Genomic DNA, 18289 nt, shown 5'->3' on the forward strand with positions numbered 1-18289 from the left:
ATTTCATTATAAATCAAATCCCAATAATTTTTCATTGTTTTACAATTCCACCACATATGAAAAAGGTACCTTCCTTTTCTTTGCATTTTCAGCACTTGTTAGAGCTTGTTCTAAATATTTTTGCCATTTTTACCAGTGTTATATACCATCTGTACATCATTTTCATATAATTCTTTTAGTAATATACAATAATTAAATTTTAACTTAATTTTCCATAAAAATATTATTTTTAATACATCTGTTTGTGCTAGAGCAGCTCTGCAAAAAAGAAGAAAGAAGCTGATTTTTAAATTTCAAAAAAATAACCACACAGACTACATATTTTCCTTTGGGACAGAAACCAAATGGGAGTAAGGAGTATAGTGCACAGATGACCCCCAGTGAAATGGCACCACACATATAAAAAATCCCCTAACACGCCCAAACAGTGCACACATGTTTGTCCACCATTGGGTAACATGCACATTTATATTAGCTAGACTGTCCTTATTGGATTATCCTCAGATTCGAAAATCCAGATGTAATGTGAGGAAGTGCAGGCTCAGGTTCAAGGAGGAGGCGGTCATGTGGATGAGACTCAGCTGCTTCAAATCCACATTAAACTCCTGTGTGGGTGATCCTGCAGTTGCCTGACGACAGCAGCCACTAAAAGGCTTTCTTCCATGAAGCAGGCTGCTGAGAGAGAGAGGGGAAATCAGTAGTGGATTTTTGTGTGTGAAAATATTGAGTGTGGTTCTGGAATTAGATTACTCCTTGGCACGGAGTATGTGCTTGGAGCCACCCCACTCCTGAATTCTAGAAAGAGAATGTTGCCCTTCTCTATCCTCAGACACTGAGCTCATCTACACTTCCACTTGTTCCACTGCTTTCACCCAGGAAAACCCGCTGGAGCAAATATCAGTTAGGTTTTCTACAGATTGATGTTTGCTCCAATTCAGCACTAGAGAGCGGGTTTCCCCCAGGAAAGCAGCGGGACAAACTGAGGACTGCTTGGAGCTGTGATTTCTTGGCATGGGATAAGCAGCCATGTGGACAAGCCCACTGTTTCGCACTTGGCTTTGGTTGGCAGAGCTCTAGAAAAGAGTTATAGAAAAAAACAATGTAGATATGCTCACTCCTGCTGTACAAAATGGTCTTAATGGCACTTTCTTACAAAATGAGGGAGATGAAATGTGTCAAGTGTACACCTGTATTAGAAATCCTTAACAAATCTTAAAGTCCAGAGCCCATGTTTTGGGATTGAAATAGCAACAAGGTGGGAACCTGGGAGACAAGGTTCTGTCACACATCCTGTCACAACATGGCTTGTATTAACATTAGGTCCCTTTAACGATGTCTACTTGTTTATCTCTTGCTCCAGACCTATGTGATTGATGGGAAACCAATGATTACCTACAAAATCGCCCCTTATGTAGAGCATCTGTGGGAAGATGACAAGAGGGGTATTACGAAACATACCATCCTGAAGGATATTAGCACCCCTCTGCAACTTGTGCCGGTCATAGTTACAGATTGTGAGTGTTCATTGTAAATAATAGTTCTATAAAGTTGTTGAAACATTGGTGATGGCTGCTTCACAGACAACTGTGTGTGCTAGTAAGGTAAAGGTAAAGGTCCCCCTGCCCGTACGGGCCAGTCTTGACAGACTCTGGGGTTGTGCGCCCATCTCACTCAAGAGGCCGGGGGCCAGCGCTGTCCGGAGACACTTCCGGGTCACATGGCCAGCGTGACATCACTGCTCTGGCGAGCCAGAGCCGCACACGGAAACGCCGTTTACCTTCCCACTAGAAAGTGGTCCCTATTTATCTACTTGCACCTGGGGGTGCTTTCGAACTGCTAGGTTGGCAGGCGCTGGGACCGAGCAGCGGGAGCGCACCCCGCCGCGGGGATTCGAACCGCCGACCTTTCGATCAGCAAGCCCTAGGCGCTGAGGCTTTTACCCACAGCGCCACCCGTGTCCCTTGTGTGTGTGCTAGTAGATGCCTTCTATTCTAGCAAGATCAAATTGCAGAATTCCCCTAGATGTTCTTAACTCTTCAGTGGGAGAGTTAGAGATGGCATCATACTCTTGGTCAAAGAGCTTACAATGTTCGTCTTGAGCACAGGAACCACTTTACTATTGGTGTGTGTGTGTGTGTGTGTGTGTGTCTATATGTCTATTCTTGATCCTTGAATTCAGGGAAGAGCTTGTCGCTCCATGGTAGAGCCTTTACATTGAATGCAGACGTTTCCAGGTTCAATCCCTGGCACTTCTGGGTAGGGCTGGATGAGAATCCTGTCTGAAAACCTGAGGAGCTGATGCCAGTCAGTGTACACATGACTAAGCTTGATGGACCGATGATCTTACTTGGTATAAGACAGCTTCCTCAGTCCCCTGGGTCCTGCCCATGGGTCCTGGGTCCTGCCCACCTGCACTGAAGAGCTGTAGCTCAGGGGCAGAGCACATACATTGCCAAAGGTCCCAGGTTGAAATGTTAGCATCTCCAGGTAGGACTGGACATGACTTGTATATGAAACCCTGGAGAGCCTCTGCCAGTCAGTACAGGGCTATATGGTCCAATTATTGGATTCCATTTTCTTTGTTGGAGGCTAGCTGATTTGGTGCCTTCAGATGCTGCTGGACTCCCCTCAGCCCGCCAGTGGTCAGGGATGCCAGGAGTTGCCAACCCACCACATCTGGACAGCCACAGGTTGACCACCCTTGGTCTTTGTCTTTGAAGGAAGAACATTGGATTGGTGAAGGAATAAACAAATAAGCAAATATGTTCTGTGGGAAGGATGAGCTTTGTTAAATAGGAAAATTGTCTAGCTTACTAGCGTCCTGAAAATGTCTGCAAAATGACAACCTTGAAGGATTTATAGAAAGGAGAAGCATCATATACTTGTGGGGGCTTGTTGACAGAACAACTGAGGAAATCCATTAGAGAGCAAATTTAACTCGTAAGCCTGATGAGCAAAATTGATATGGGGAACTGGCCTAGAAAAAGGTTTTGTTTTACAAAAACTATTTCTCTTCTCCATACAGATACTAATGCCAGTCTCCAGCTCTTCAATGCAACAGTTGGCACCTTCCTGCCAGATGTAGTGCTGGTCAGTATTACTGTGGATGCTTCAGGGCCCTTGCCACTACCTGAGGCTGAGAAGAAGGGCTATAAGATCTATGAAGCTAAGTATTCCAATGGAAGTCGGGGCTATGTGGTACAAGTGCCCTTTGATGCCCCTGGAGTTGGAAGGGAGGTGAGTGCTGCCACCAACCAAGCCTAGTCTGTGGGCTCTTGGGGGGAGTGTATTGCAGTTGTAAGGGGCAAAGCATAGAGAGTGGAAGTGCTGGTAGTCCTGTTGACTGGGGAACTTCAGAGTTGACATTTAAATAACACTTAAGCACTAGTAGATACATCAACTATCCATCCTTAAATCATCTGAGCTAGGAAAACAAATTTTGGCATGACATCCTTGGAAAGGTCTAACTCAAAAGAATATACTTGGGACATGGAGCTTCTTTCATCTAATTCTTTCCACGAGGTTGCATCTCTTCCCCCCTGTATCCTATAACTGAATTGAGACTTGGAAAGGGATGGTGCTTGTTTATGCCTCTGGAACTGCAAAGTTGCCTCTCACTCCAAATGTGTATTGTCCCTGCAGTCAATAGCTGATGGGATGGAATATATGGATACCTTCTCTCTGGAGCATATTAAAACTAAAAGCACTGCAAGGGTATGAAATCTAGTAGGCCACAATGTATGGTTTGTAGGTTAAAGTGTAGGTGCCTATCATGCCTAGCTTTCATGAGCACAACAGAGCCTCCTTCCCTTGAGAGCTGTTACACTCTAAATGATGGTGATATAATAACAAAGGTTTGTCATGATGCTGAATAACCAGAGCTCACCTCCGCTCAAATTATCTTCCCAGTATGTACCAGATAACATCAGAAGCTACACTACAAACCCCATATTGGGATTCAGTGTGATTCCTCAGGGAGACACCTTTGATGTCCCTGTTCCTCTGACAGCCCTGGTCCAGGATGCAGGTGAGTCGGTTGGAACCAACATTCTTATCACTTTCCATTTTGGATTCAAGAATCGGTTAGTGGAAATGGTGAGCTTAACTTTAGTTGCTGAAGGTTAAATTTTGGGGAGATGTACCTATTACCTAGGGACGCGGGTGGCGCTGTGGGTAAAAGCCTCAGCGCCTAGGGCTTGCCGATCGAAAGGTCGGCGGTTCGAATCCCCGCGGCGGGGTGCGCTCCCGCTGCTCGGTCCCAGTGCCTGCCAACCTAGCAGTTCGAAAGCACTCCTGGGTGCAAGTAGATAAATAGGGACCTTCTCTGGCGGGAAGGTAAACGGCGTTTCCATGTGCTGCGCTGGCTTGCCAGATGCAGCTTTGTCACGCTGGCCACGTGACCCGGAAGTGTCTCCGGACAGCGCTGGCCCCCGGCCTATAGAGTGAGATGAGCGCACAACCCCAGAGTCTGGCAAGACTGGCCCGTACGGGCAGGGGTACCTTTACCTTTACCTATTACCTATTGTTCAATTTGAAGTGGCATCTAGGATTTCACCAGGGTCAGGGAGGGTACTTCTGGTTTGCCTGTAAAGAACACCAATATTTAACTATGAATATTGAATAGCTTGGCATCATTAAAACAGTGGTGACTAAATGGAGAAGTTATGCCAAAGTTTAGATAACTATTTGTATTATTTTGTAATGTTGATGCTTGGTGTAGAGGGTGATTTAGCCTACCTTGAAGTGTTATGGGGAGGAAAAAACGAAAGTGGGGCACTCCAGTTCTCCATCCTGGGCAGCTCCTGGAAGAAAGTTGCAATGTTACAGAATTCTGTGAGCTGCTGAACGTAAGAGGCATCCTCCTGTTGCAGGGGATGCTGGTCCACTAGGGCAGAGGGGACACTGTCCCACTCACCTTAGTCTTCCCTCAGCCAGCCCTCACCTGCCTACTATTGGTGCAGGGGAAGGCCCTGCCTGCCTGCCTGCTTGCTTGTCCTCCTTAGTCTCGGCAGGGAGTAGGATGGGGGTAAAGCTGGAATCAGTTGGCTCTGCTGGTCATTGGCTCTGGTTTCGTCTGCCTTACCAGTCCCAATGGGTGCCAGCCACTATTCTGTTGACTCCTGGACTAGAGTGGCAATTTTCAGTAAATAGAGATTAGTTTCTAGCCTGCAATAGACGAAAGGGTTTTCCATTTTGGAGGCGCTTCGCAAGACGAATTTCCCTATGGGCTTGCTTCGCAAGACGACAGCCCATAGGGAAATCTCCGGGACAGCGGGGAAGCGCAGCGCGTCTTCCCCACTGTCCTCGGACCTCCTCCTAAGCCTGGCGGTGGGGCGGGAACACCTCCTCCCGCCGCCGCCGGGCTTCGGAAGGCTCCTCCGAAGCCGGGCGGCGGGGCGGGAACACCTTCTGAAGGCGGGCGGGGGGCGAAAGTCTTTGCTCCCCCCCGCCTGCCTTCCCAGGAGAGCGGAGAAACACGCTGTGTTTCTCCGCTGTCCCGGAGGGCTTTTGAAGGCAGGCGGGGGGGAGCAAAGACTTTCGCCCCCCGCCCGCCTTCAGAAGAGGTCCAGGACCTCTTCTGAAGGCTGGCGGGGGGCAAAAGTCTTTGTCCCCCCTGCCTGCCTTCCCAGGGGCTTTTAAATCGCCCCGGACAGCGGAGAAGTCCTCCGCTGTCCCGGGGCAATTTTAAAATGCCGCCCGCCAGCATTTTAAGATCGCCCTGGACAGCGGAGAAGTCCTCCGCTGTCCCGGGGTTTTTTAAAATGCTGGGGGTGGGAAGAAAAGCCCTTGTCCCCGGACCTGGTCTGAAGGCGGTTTCCCTAGGAACGCATTAATTGATTTTCAATGCATTCCTATGGGAAACCGTGCATCGCAAGACGAAAAACTCGCAAGACGAAGAGACTTGCGGAACGAATTAATTTCGTCTTGCGAGGCACCACTGTAATTATTCTATAAATTGTGCCTAGAAGCATAAAACAAATTGCCCCTTAGAGAGAAGGTTGGGCGGGACAAATGGTTGTGGGATTCTTTTGCTCTAGGTAAGGTGAGAATTGATGGCCCTTTTCACTTCATAATCAGTAGCTCTACTTCAAGTACTCTTCAGTGGGCTAGGTGGTAAAAGCATGTTAAATGAACACAGATATGATTTGTCATTGTGTGTGGATCACATTCTGTTTGAGAATCCGCAGGGAGCACCTTGTCTTTGTAGGTGCTCCACAACAAAGAGCCTTAACTGTGTGAATGGGGTGGAGGTGTGGCCAGTGAAGGGTTAACAAACATGCGCAGGGCCTTTCCAGGTGAGTGGCCAGGCACTGTGTCCCACCTACCTAGACCCAATGTGACCTGAAGTGGTGTGCCTCCGTGCACCTGTGCAATACCTGAGCCTTGGCAGGTGGCTTACCCTGAAGAGCATTTGCTTCCAGCCTCAGGCAAATATTCCTTTTGGAGGAATTGTCCTTGTCTGCTGCTCGGCTGCCTAGAAAGTTGTACTACTGTTAAATCATGCCGGTGGCATTGGAAGGGCAGGTAGAATGTGAATGGACGAGGGTTCCTGCTCCTGAAAGCCTTGCTTCTTCCTACTGCCTCCCTCCCAGTGCTGCCCCAGGCTGAGGGATTCTGTGATGACGAAGCCCTCTACCTAGTGGTGAAACGAGGCAACGTGGACCAGGACTGGCTTCCCTTTGCGGGGGACGATCTTTTGACTCGGGAGAAGGCGCAGGCACTCGGCTATACTTTGCTGGACAATGGGACCCACTTGGCCTTAAGGGTGCCCAGGCAGGCAGCCCACGTGCGCTATGAGGTAAGGGGAACACGGTGTGTGGGTGTGGGTGGGTGTAGAAGCTTGGGTTGCCCAGCCATGAAGCGGGGAAACAAGAAGCAGCTGTGAGGGGTACAGTGATTGGTTTCCTTGGGGTAATTGTTTCCCAAGAGTCATAGGTGCCAACGCCCTGGGTGCCCGGGCACCCACAAATTTTGGTGCCAGGCCCTGGGCACCCACAGTCATGGGGCCAAGCTGGCACTCCTGCCAATAATATGGTTCTCTGGCAAGCTCACTTGTACTGTACAAGTACTTTTAAATGTAACACATTTCCACCCTGCTCCCTAGCTGAAAATGCTCCCAGAGCAGCTTACAAAAGTCAGTAGTAAGACGGTTCTTTCCAGGTTATTGTTAAAAAGACATGATGTACATGGAAGAAAGAATGAAGCTAGAGGAACCTCAGGTGCCAGTTCTTAGTCCTGGTGCATGAATGAACAGCTGGCGTGTAAATGATTCTAGTGGTATGATGAGAGAGGACCACAGGCAGCTGGCCTTGGCGGCAGCGGCACCACAAGAGGCCTTCTTTCCTTCTCTGCTCTTGAGCATGTTTGGCACTGGGTACCATGACCAGAATGGCAAATCTCTTTGCTTCAGCAAAAGGAATTACTTACCTCCTATTCTCCACCTCCAACAAAAAATCCTTTTAAGGGCCCTGCTTTGCTTTCAGTAGCCCTGAACCCAGGCCCTTGAGCTTTGTAGGAGATCCATCTAAGGCTTAAGGTGACCTTGAGAATCTGGGGCAGAAGACAGGCTGATGTTCCAGTCTTCTGCACACTAATGTGTGAGTGCTGATGACTAGAAACTGTGTAGGTGATAGTTTGAATCTTTGTTGGTGCTTTTTCTGAAATGGGATTTGTGTGTTGTGGGGAGCATCCTTGGCAGTGAAAGATGTCCACAGTCTGGCCTGGGCCTTGGCAGGTGACCACCTGGTCCATTGGCTGCTGGATATCCTCTTCCATTAATCCAAGATATGGGTCTAAAAGGGCCGTTCATGCTGCTACCTCCCGCTTTGTCCAGAGGGAGGATGACTGAAACCAAGGGTGCAAGCAGGTAATTGAGGACTGCAGAATATCCACCTTGGGTTGGAAGTGGTGGCGGTGAGGTTGTCTAAGCCTCCTAATGCAGCCGGCTCTTAACTTGTGCAACTAGTCTGGTCCCCTTTGCTTTGTAGGAAATAGATTCTTTTGGGATTTTGGTCACCTTCCGGTTGCAGCTGAAGGACTATCGTCTCGCTGAAATGATAGACTTTGCCGTTTCCTGCAGCTTCTCTCCAAAAGACCTCATTGGTAATCTCTCTCTCGAGCCCAGGGGCAGGGGACCCTTTCCCATATGGGGGCCACCTTCCCTTCTGGGAACCACATGCCAGGGGTGGGTGGAGCAAGAAACAAAAGAGGATAGAGCACCTGATGCTCTGCATAGCAATGTGCATTTCTGTTGTGTTGTACTCTGTATTTTTAGTTGCTTTTCGTAATGTCAGTTCATAATTTCTATCATGTCCATCTTGGGAACCAGCTATTTGTTCTTCATTTTCATTAGCAGAGAAAATGGGTTCATTTGATGGTACAGTGGTACCTTGTGTTACGTACTTAATCCGTTCCGGAGGTCCGTTTGTAACAGGAAACCGCTTTTACCATGAGGCATGCTTTCCCTAATGGTGCCTTCCGCTGCTGCTGTGCCACCGGAGTGTGATTTCCACTTGCATCCCAGGGCAAAGGTCGCAACAAGGGGGCATCTGCTTCCGGGTTAGCGGAGCGCGTAACCCACAGCATTCATAAGGGGGACGGGATGTAACACGCGGTACCACTGTATTGAAGTCTCCTGCATGCTACTCTGCTTATATTCAGCAAGCCACCTTCTCTCATCTTCTTGTCGCTTCTGCTTCTTGACTAGTCTGCGGAGGCAGATTTAAGGGAGCACAACCAGTTGGGTTGCACTGCATGTGGAGCCTTGGGGGTGCCACAACTATGATGTAGAATGGAAGATGAGAGGCAGGGTGTGTGGAATTTGGGTGTCTCTCAGGGTGCTGTTGAAATTTGAGACCCCAAGGTCTGCCACTGCTTGTCTGTTATGCTCTGGCATATATAATATATTTCCCTTGCAGATTGCCTGGCTAATGGCACAGTGAGGATCTCTGCCTTGAAGCTAGTTGGCACCCCAGATCTGGTGCCTTCTGGCCTAGTGCTGAGAGACAGACGCTGCAGGCCACTTTCGGTGACAGAGGAAGGAGCAACGTTCATCTTCAATGTGACCTCTTGTGGGACAACTCGCAAGGTAAGAAATGGCTGCTTTGTCAGGAGCAGAGTCCATGAGGCCACTCATGTTAGAAGAAGATGGTTCCTGAATGTTTGCTCCATCAGTTCATGTCAAGCTCAAAAAAACCATGTTCGCTCTTGATTTGGATTGTCTTGGGTTGAAGCAGCCTGCCTCTTCCTTAGCTACTGGAGATGACTGTGAAGCTTGGCACAAAGTCTTCTAGTCTGGTACTTGAGGCTCCCTGCCTCTCAGGGTTGTTGGGAAGATGGAGGGACAATGTACATGCACTCCTTGGGGAAGGAACATTAAGACTGGGGTGGGGTAACCTGTGGTTCTCCAGATGTTGCCAGATTCCAAATACCCAGGAGCCAGCATGGCCCATGGTGGGAAGGGGATATTGGGAGTTGTAGCCCAACCGCATCTAGAGGACCCCAGGTTGCCCAGCCTCTGCTCTAGAAGATGGTTGAAACCGCCTCCTGTTTTATCGTCTAATCTCATCTGCAGTTTGAAGATGCCACCATGTCCTATGAAAACGAAGTCCTCTATTTTCTCACAGGCCAAACAGCACCTATCTATCAGTGAGTACTCGTGGCTTGGGCAAAGGACTGGGGAAGGAAGCTGTTTACCGCATTGTAATACAAGGGTCACTTGGTGACATGGCCCCCATGTGCAAGCTTGTCCTAGAAGGAGATGCATCCTGCCTTTAAACATAACCAGCTAGAACTCTTGTGCCAGTTTCTGCTGCAGCTTCCTTTCTCCCCCTCCACCCCTAAAAGCAGGGCTATGCCCTCAGAACTGTTCTGGACTGGAAGGGTAACGAATGGGCTATTCTCTCACTTGTATTTTTCAAGGTTGAAATGTGCTTGCCGGTACTTTATGGGTGATACCCTGTTGCTCCAGTACAGCCCAACAGAAGCCCCATCGCCAAGCATCCTGCCTGGGCTGGGGGTGCTGGCGCTTGCCCTTAAGCTGGCCAGAGGTAATGTCACAGCACAGCCTTCTGTGGGAGCCTTGCAGGTTAAGGCTGCAACCGAACTTTATCTCAAAATTTGTGAATTTTATCTCAAAACAGCAGACAGGAATAGATAAAACATCTATGAGGAACATTTTTTCATCTGACATCAGGGATGGGGAACCTGTGGCCCTTTTAGACATTGTTGGACCGCAGCTCCCATCAGCCTCAGGCATTATGGCCAGTGGCTGTGGGTGAAAGGAGATGCAGTCAAAGATTTGATAATACAAATATTGTCTTGATGGTACTCCTGTGTGTTGAGGGAGAATACTTCTTAAGATGTTGCTAGTCAAATGCAATTGCAGTAAGTATTCACATTAAGTCTCCCCCCCCCCACAAGGTAGGGAGATTGAATCCAGCCTACAGTCTTTGAGTGTTGAATACCTAGTTTATGCATTGTGGGCTGAAGAGTTCTGTTGCCTTTTATTCCAAAAGCATGTGGAGGGGCGTTTTAGGAGCAGCCAGGAACATCTCTTGGCTGTTTTGGGTGGGTGGGGGGCGGGGTTATCAGTGGCCTAGTTGGGATTCCTCACAGCAAGTGGTTTGGTAGTGAGCACCAGACTTTCCCAGACCACCTAGCAGAGATGCAATACACAGAGATGTATTGCAGAAAATAATAATAATAATAATAATAATAATAATAATAATAATAATAATAATAATAATAATAATTTATTATGTATACCCCGCCCATCTGGCTGAGTTTCCCCAGCCACTCTGGGCGGCTCCCAATCAGTGTTAAAAACAGTACAGCGTTACATATTAAAAACTTCCCTGAACAGGGCTGCCTTAAGATTTCTTCTGAATGTCAGGTAATTATTTATCTCTTTGACATCTGATGGGAGGGCGTTCCACAGGGCGGGTGCCACTACCAAGAAGGCCCTCTGTCTGGTTCCCTGTAGCCTCACTTCTCGCAATGAGGGAACCGCCAGAAGGCCCTCGGTGCTGGATCTCAGTGTCCGGGCTGAACGATGGGGGTGGAGACGCTCCTTCAGGTATACAGGACCGAGGCCGTTTAGGGCTTTAAAGGTCAGCACCAACACTTTGAATCGTGCTCGGAAACGTACTGGGAGCCAATGCAGATCTCTCAGAACTGGTGTTATGTGGTCCCGGCGGCCACTCCCAGTCACCAGTCTAGCTGCCGCATTCTGGATTAATTGCAGTTTCCGGGTCACCTTCAAAGGTAGCCCCACGTAGAGCGCATTGCAGTAGTCCAAGCGGGAGATAACCAGAGCATGCACCACTCTGGAAAGACAGTACGCGGGCAGTTAGGGTCTCAGCCTGCGTACCAGGTGGAGTTGGTAGACAGCTGCCCTGGATACAGAATTGACCTGCGCCTCCATGGACAGCTGTGAGTCCAAAATGACTCCCAGGCTGCGCACCTGGTCCTTCATGGGCACAGTTACCCCATTCAAGACCAGGGAATCCCCCACACCAACCCGCTCCCTGTCCCCCCAAAACAGTACTTCTGTCTTGTCAGGATTCAACCTCAATCTGTTAGCCGCCATCCATCCTCCAACCGCCTCCAGGCACTCACACAGGACCTTCACTGCCTTCACTGGTTCTGATTTAAAGGAGAGGTAGAGCTGGGTGTCATCTGCATACTGATGAACACCCAGTCCAAACCCCCTGATGATCTCTCCCAGCGGCTTCATATAGATATTAAAAAGCATGGGGGAGAGGGCAGAACCCTGAGGCACCCCACAAGTGAGAGCCCAGGGGTCTGAACACTCATCCCCCATCACCACTTTCTGAACACAGCCCAGGAGGAAGGAGAAGAACCACTGTATAACAGTGTCCCCAGCTCCCATCCCCTCTAGACGGTCCAGAAGGATGTTATGGTCGATGGTGTCAAAGGCCGCTGAGAGATCCAGCAGAACTAGGAAACAGCTCTCACCTTTGTCCCTAGCCCGCCAGAGATCATCAACCAGCGCGACCAAGGCAGTTTCAGTCCCATGGTGAGGCCTGAATCCTGATTGGAAGGGATCCAAATGGTCCGTTTCCTCCAGGCGTGCTTGGAGTTGTTCAGCAACCACCCGCTCAATCTCCTTGCCCAAGAATGGCAGATTTGAGACTGGGCGATAGTTGGCCAAATTGGCCGGATCTAAAGATGTTTTTTTAAGAAGCGGTTTAATGACCGCCTCTTTCAGCTGGTCTGGGAAGGCTCACGGAGGGAAGCATTCACCACCCCGCAGAGCCCATCGCCCAGCCCTTCCCGGCTCGCTTTTATCAGCCAGGATGGGCAAGGATCAAGGAGACAGGTGGTCGGTTTCAATTGTCCAAGCAGCCTGTCCACATCCTCGGAGGTAACAGATTGGAATTGATCCCATGTAACAGGACTAGACAGAACTCTAGCACTCTCCCGCCCTGGCCCTGCTCCCACGGTGGAGTCTACCTCCTTCTGTGTTTTTTTTAAATAATATTTATTCAAGATTTCATCAATACATAAAAGATCCCCGACCCTAGGCCAAAAAAAGAAAAAATAGAAAAAGAAAAAAGAAAAAGAAAAAATACAAATCTCCAATTACAGTTTTTCATTTGCTTAGTTCTTGAACCTCCTCACACCTCTCTTTTTGTATTCTAGTTTAATTCGTTATTTCAGCAAATTCTTCCCATATTTCTCAATTTTAATTTATATAGTTAATTATCACACTCTATCTTATTTATTAAACAGCATTCCCTTTCCCTCTTTTAAAATAATCTATTATTCAATTTACCTTACCCCATTTAGCCTTATCTTATGTTAAAAATCTTAAAATTTCAAAAACACAACATATTCATACATTTTTCTTTAAGAACATTTCTACTAAAGCCAATTTAGTTCCTTTCCGGCAAATCCCTCAAATTTCAATAATATTACATTAATTCCAAAATTAACATAAACAATTTCTAATTTTCATCCAATGTCCCTTCATCCTGGTTTCGGGTCATATCAGTCCTTTCTGTCCATTATTTAGTCCATCAATCCGGTGTTCTGATGTCCGAGGCTCTTAAGTCTCTTCTAGGCCCCTTCTGCAGATTTTTTTGTTCTTGTTTGTACTTACACAGTTCTTTGTCTATTGTTAGTTTCTGGGGGAGTGGGTCTCTGGAGGGTTCCATCCAGTAATGATTTCCATTTTTCTTCATCTGATTGTCTCCTTCCCCCCAGTTCCACTCCCAATCCTCATCTTTATAATCCAAAAAGTATTTGTCCAAGTAGTTAATCACCTGTTTCAAAGTCCCACTAGAGTAGAAGACTTCCTTAACTTCAAATGCTTCCCAGCACTCTCCAAATTCCATCATCCAAGCCAAAAGCTTTTGTTCCTGTAGAACTTTGGGTCTTACCATTTGTGTTGTATAGGGAATAACTGCTGCCTCTTCCTTCTCCGTCTGCCCTTGAACTTGCTTTGTCAAGCCGGATTCCTGAGTTGATCGCTGTGTAACTTCTTTATCCTTGGTCCCTGTTAAATCATATTCACTGGCCACAGCACTCATAAGGTCTAATTTTTCATTCATCAGGCTCATTTTCCCAGACAACTGCTCAAGGAGAGCATTAGTCCTGTCAAGGGCAGACACCAAACCTTCCTGCCAAAACATTCCTGTTCAAAAACAGAGTCAGACGGCTGTTCCCACAGTCCAAAGCCTCACGTATGTTAGCTGAGACCACAAACTGACAAGCTCCCTCTAGGGGACACAGTTTCTATTTGTATCCATTTTTCAGGAAAGTATCAAACAAAGAAGTTACTTTCGATTTCAAATCCCTTCAGTTTCAAATACTTTGTTTCTTTAAAGCAAAAAAGCAGAAGGTGGCGTTGAAGTTAGTTTGTTTCTCTATTCTTTTATTTTTTTCTATCTGTCAAAGTTCTCCACTTTCAATCGATGGACGTCTCAAGCAGATTCTGTCCCGATACCCCGTCCCCAGGTTTGGGACGGCAGAAACTTAAATTCCTTCTCTTACTTCCTGTAGGATTAAACAGTCAAATCCCCCCCCCCCTTTTCTCCTGCTTCCAAGGGGGGTTTTGTTGATTATGGGTGCAGGAAATTTCCAACTTTAAAAAGACTTTTTAAGCTATTAGTTTGCAAGGTCTTTGCTTCAATCTGTATACAAGAACGGGAGGCAGACTTCCTGTTTACACCTTCCCGCTTCGTGCCTAATTCATAAAATTTATAAGTTCTTAATCCAATTCTCCGTTTTTACTCACGGGTACTTGATTTAGAGTCCAAATGTCATCAGGAAAAAGTCAGCGCTCTCCGGCGATGGCTGCGCGGCTTCCCTCCATGGAAATAGCGATCGGTTCGATGCACCGCGCTGCTCACCCCACTTCACTCCCCAAAAATGGGTTTCCTCGTGAGTAGGGGAGGCGCTCTTGGTGCCCTGCCAAACCCCAAGGTCCCAGGCTTCCTCCGCCTGGGATTTATAACGGGCCCCCGCCTTCGCCGCGGCGGGAAGCCCCAATTTCCAAGGAGCCCGTTCCTCCGGTCGGAGGAACGCCGCCATTCGCCGATGGCGCCAACCCGGAAGTCTACTTCCTTCTGAATCTGAGCGATTTCATCTGCAAAAAACTTTGCAAAAGCATTGCAGGAGATCTTGGGGTCCCTACCAGGCCCCAGTGGTACAGGTGGTTCCGATAGATTGCGAACCACCTGAAAAAGTCTCCTGCTGCTGTTTTCTGCAGATGCAATGGAGGCGGCGAAGAAGGCCCTCTTCGCCGTCGCCACTTGGTAGGCTCGACGTTGAGCTCTAGCCCGTGTCCGGTCTGATTCAGAATGAGTTTTCCGCCACCGGCGCTCTAGCCGTCTCAACAATTGTTTCATCACCCTCAGCTCCGGGGAGAACCACGGGGCTGTCCGGGCTCCATGCAATCGGAGAGGGCGCTTCGGAGCCAGACAGTCAATAGCCCTGGTTAACTCCACATTCCAGCGTGCCACCAGGGAATCAGCTGAAAGGCCATCAACTTGGGATAAAGCATCTCCTACCACTCTCTGGAAGCCAATTGGATCCATTAAGTGGCGGGGGCGGACCATCCGAATCGGTCCCACCTCCCTGCAGAGGGGAAGGGTTGCGGAGAAGTCCAGTTGCACCAGGAAGTGATCTGACCATGGCACTTCTTTTGTTTCGCTTTTAGTTAGTGTCAGATCACCAACATCCATAGAAGTGAACACCAAGTCTAAGGCATGTCCACGGCTATGAGTTGGGCCAAACTTATTCAGGGACAGCCCCATGGAGGCCATGCTTTCCACAAAGTCCCGAGCGGCCCCTTGTAAGGTCGTGTCGGCATGGATGTTAAAATCCCCCAGGACAACCAAGCTAGGTGTCTCCAGGAGCATATCCGCCACAACCTGAAGCAGCTCGGGCAGGGAATCCTTGGTGCAGCGGGGAGGTTGGTACACCAGTAGGAATCCTGTACTGCCCCTATTGCCCAACTTCCAGAACATGCACTCAGAAAACTGGGTCTTCCCAATAGGACGCCTGGTGCAGACTAATGACTTCCTAAAAATCACTGCAACCCCCCCTCCCCGCCCACATGACCTGGGTTGCTGTGCATAAGAGAAACCTGGTTGGCAAGCAGCGGCAAGGACAGGCCCATCTGCTTCATCCAACCAGGTCTCTGTCACACATGCCAGGTCAAATCCTCCATCCACAATCAGGTCGTGGATGGCAGTGGTTTTATTCATCATTGACCTGGCATTGCACAGCAACACTTTCAGGTCATGTGGGTTTCCCTTGCTGATTACTGTATCCTTCCGGTCAGGACCAGACCTGGAGGCAGGGATAGTCCTCAAACAACGACTAAACCTGCCTCCTCGGTAATGACATGGTCTGGTCTTAGCATAACTCCTCCTCCTGCCCGTGATCACTGAGATCGGTTGTCCCAATACACCCCCCCCTGTGGAACCTGCCCCACCCAATCTATTGGCTGAGGTCCACTCCCAGGAAGCCATGACCCTTCCCCTTAAAAAGCAAAATACAAACTATATAATAATTTAACAGAATAATAATAATAATAATAATAACAAAACAGAACAGAACAGAACAAAACAAAACAAAGCAAGAAACAATAGCGCTGACTAAATGCTTATCCCACCCCAAGCAAAAATAAAATAATGAAATAATATAATATTATAAAAAACAACAACCACCATTTAAGGTGCTGCAAATTAAAAGCAATTAAAACATTTAAAACCATTTTGTCCATTGCTGCCGGTAGCTGCTCAGGCCTCTAAACTGTAGTGGTAGTGCAGGCCCAGCCCCCTAGGCCGGATGGAGTTGGCAGGAGAGGGAGCGGTCTTCCCAGCACTCACACAAACAGCAACAGCAGCCGTGTCCCGGAGGCCTCTCTCAGGCCTCTTATGCTGTGGTGGTGAGTGCAGGCCCCGCCCCCTAGGCCAGATGGAGTTGGCAGAAAAGGGAGCGGTCCTCCCAACACTCACACAAGCAGCAACAGCAGCCGAAAAGGATTATTTTTGCTCAAAGTCACTTTTCCAAGCTCCTCAGGAGTTCTCCCACCTTGATCCTTGGGAGCAGCTTTTTGTGTGATGGTGGAGGATCTGTTTGGGCAGATTTCCATTTGATTTGCTCTAGATTCGGGCAATTAAAAAGCTTGTTCTCTGTCACTGGTATTAGGTCTTGCCATAGTTCTCTGTGATCTCTCAGCCCTGGTACCAGAGCTGAAAGCATTGCACCAGCCTGGCTCTCGTGCTGGAGAACAGAACCTACTAGGGAGAAATAGCCTGGGCCAGCTGCTCTCAACCTTGAGACCCAACTCCATCACCCCTGACTGCTGGCCATGCTGCCTAGGAATAGCCCAACAATATATGGGGGCTTAAGGTTGAGAAAGGCTGACCTGGTTGGAAACTCAAGGCAGTAGAAACGTAAGATGATTGGAACCCCACTGAACTTGAAGCATGGGAAGCCCCAACAAAAATTTATAATTTGGCAGAATATTTGGACTATATGATATGTATTTGTATAATTTGGAATACTTAATATGATTTGATTGGATTGTTAAAATGGAAAATTTAATAAAAATTATTTTTAAAAAAAGAGAGAGACAAAGACTGACCTGGACTGCTCAGTGCCAGCCTTGGCTTGTTAAAAGCACCTAATTCCTCTGGGTTTGTTAAGGTCCTGATATGTGCTTTTCTTCCCCCCTGTGGCACCCTGGCAAGATAAGTCCTACAGCAGCTTCTACCAAGACATGGAGCACCCGGTAACTCGCTACCTTAGAGAACCGCTTCACTTCCAGGTTGAGCTTCTCCACAGCGAGGACCCACAGCTAGAACTTTTTCTGGAGGACTGCTGGGCTACAGCATCTTCTGACAGGAAGAGTCTTCCGCAGTGGAACATAGTGATGGACAGGTAAGAGTCTGAATAATACATTACTAGTTCTAAGAGCAAGGATGATGTTTTCACAGCCTGTTAATTGAGGGGTGAGGTGGTTGGCTGGTTTGGCCGCATTTTAAAATTATATTGTTCCCTTAGGTATCTGGGGCAAAAATAGAAAAGCACTTCTGGGTGGAGGAGTGATGCCAAGAACTGAATGAAATGATACGGAAAAACACACAACACAAGGCAGAATGGAGCATGAGAATCAGTACTACCTGCTGCTGTATTCTCTTAAGTACCTGACCATATTGAAACAAACATTTATTAAAGGGGGAAGGGAGTTTTAGTAAATTTCAGAAGCCAGAAACAGGGGTACTAGGCTTGTGCTGAGCATCACAAGTGTGCATAATAGCAGGTCACAGGCTCCAGCTTTCCTTGTGGCATTCAGGCTGCCCCGGTGTCTTCATTGCCATGGGGCTGCTAGCCCACAATGATGTGGCAGCAAGGCTTGTATCTCTTAGCTTCTCTGTCATGTTTCCCCCACCCCAAGTTGTGAGAACACAGAGGACTCTCATCAAACCACATTCCATGGAGTGACTGAGGACTCTGTCCCGTTCCCTACACACCTGAAGCGGTTTGAAGTGAAAATGTTTACATTTATGGTGGACAACCAGGCACTTCAGGGGCAGGTAAGGGAAGCTCTTGACCATGGGATAATGCTTGCTATTGAACTTTTCCCCCCACCCACCCACCCAACGTGGTCCCATAAGAGTACAGACTTGCCTGCCTCAGTTGCTGTGCTCTGATAGTTTCTGTGGATGCAAACAGTCTTAACTATTACTTTTTATTATTGTAAGCTGCCATAGGAATTAAAGTTAAGGGCACCATATTGATTTAAAAC

At 48.1% G+C, this 18289-nt stretch overlaps 1 protein-coding gene across 4 annotated transcripts in view; it reads left to right on the forward strand.

The window, feature by feature from the left end:
- The window catches only part of LOC114587877 (zona pellucida sperm-binding protein 2-like), a 39426-nt gene that overhangs the window by 19604 nt on the left and 1533 nt on the right, over nucleotides 1-18289 (forward strand). For 3 of the 4 annotated variants that reach the window (XM_028712724.2, XM_028712725.2, XM_077921078.1), the window contains 10 exons: nucleotides 1361-1514; nucleotides 3026-3237; nucleotides 3910-4027; nucleotides 6594-6799; nucleotides 7989-8103; nucleotides 8919-9088; nucleotides 9575-9648; nucleotides 9922-10049; nucleotides 17232-17421; nucleotides 17939-18077. In XM_028712724.2, the coding sequence (XP_028568557.2) occupies nucleotides 1361-1514; nucleotides 3026-3237; nucleotides 3910-4027; nucleotides 6594-6799; nucleotides 7989-8103; nucleotides 8919-9088; nucleotides 9575-9648; nucleotides 9922-10049; nucleotides 17232-17421; nucleotides 17939-18077 (1506 nt within the window). Of the gene's footprint in view, nucleotides 1-1360; nucleotides 1515-3025; nucleotides 3238-3909; nucleotides 4028-6593; nucleotides 6800-7988; nucleotides 8104-8918; nucleotides 9089-9574; nucleotides 9649-9921; nucleotides 10050-17231; nucleotides 17422-17938; nucleotides 18078-18289 lie in introns of those variants that run through there. The other variant, XM_028712727.2, reaches the window with a different exon arrangement.

Source organism: Podarcis muralis, chromosome 17 (assembly GCF_964188315.1).
Source record: "Podarcis muralis chromosome 17, rPodMur119.hap1.1, whole genome shotgun sequence".
NCBI lineage: Eukaryota > Metazoa > Chordata > Lepidosauria > Squamata > Lacertidae > Podarcis > Podarcis muralis.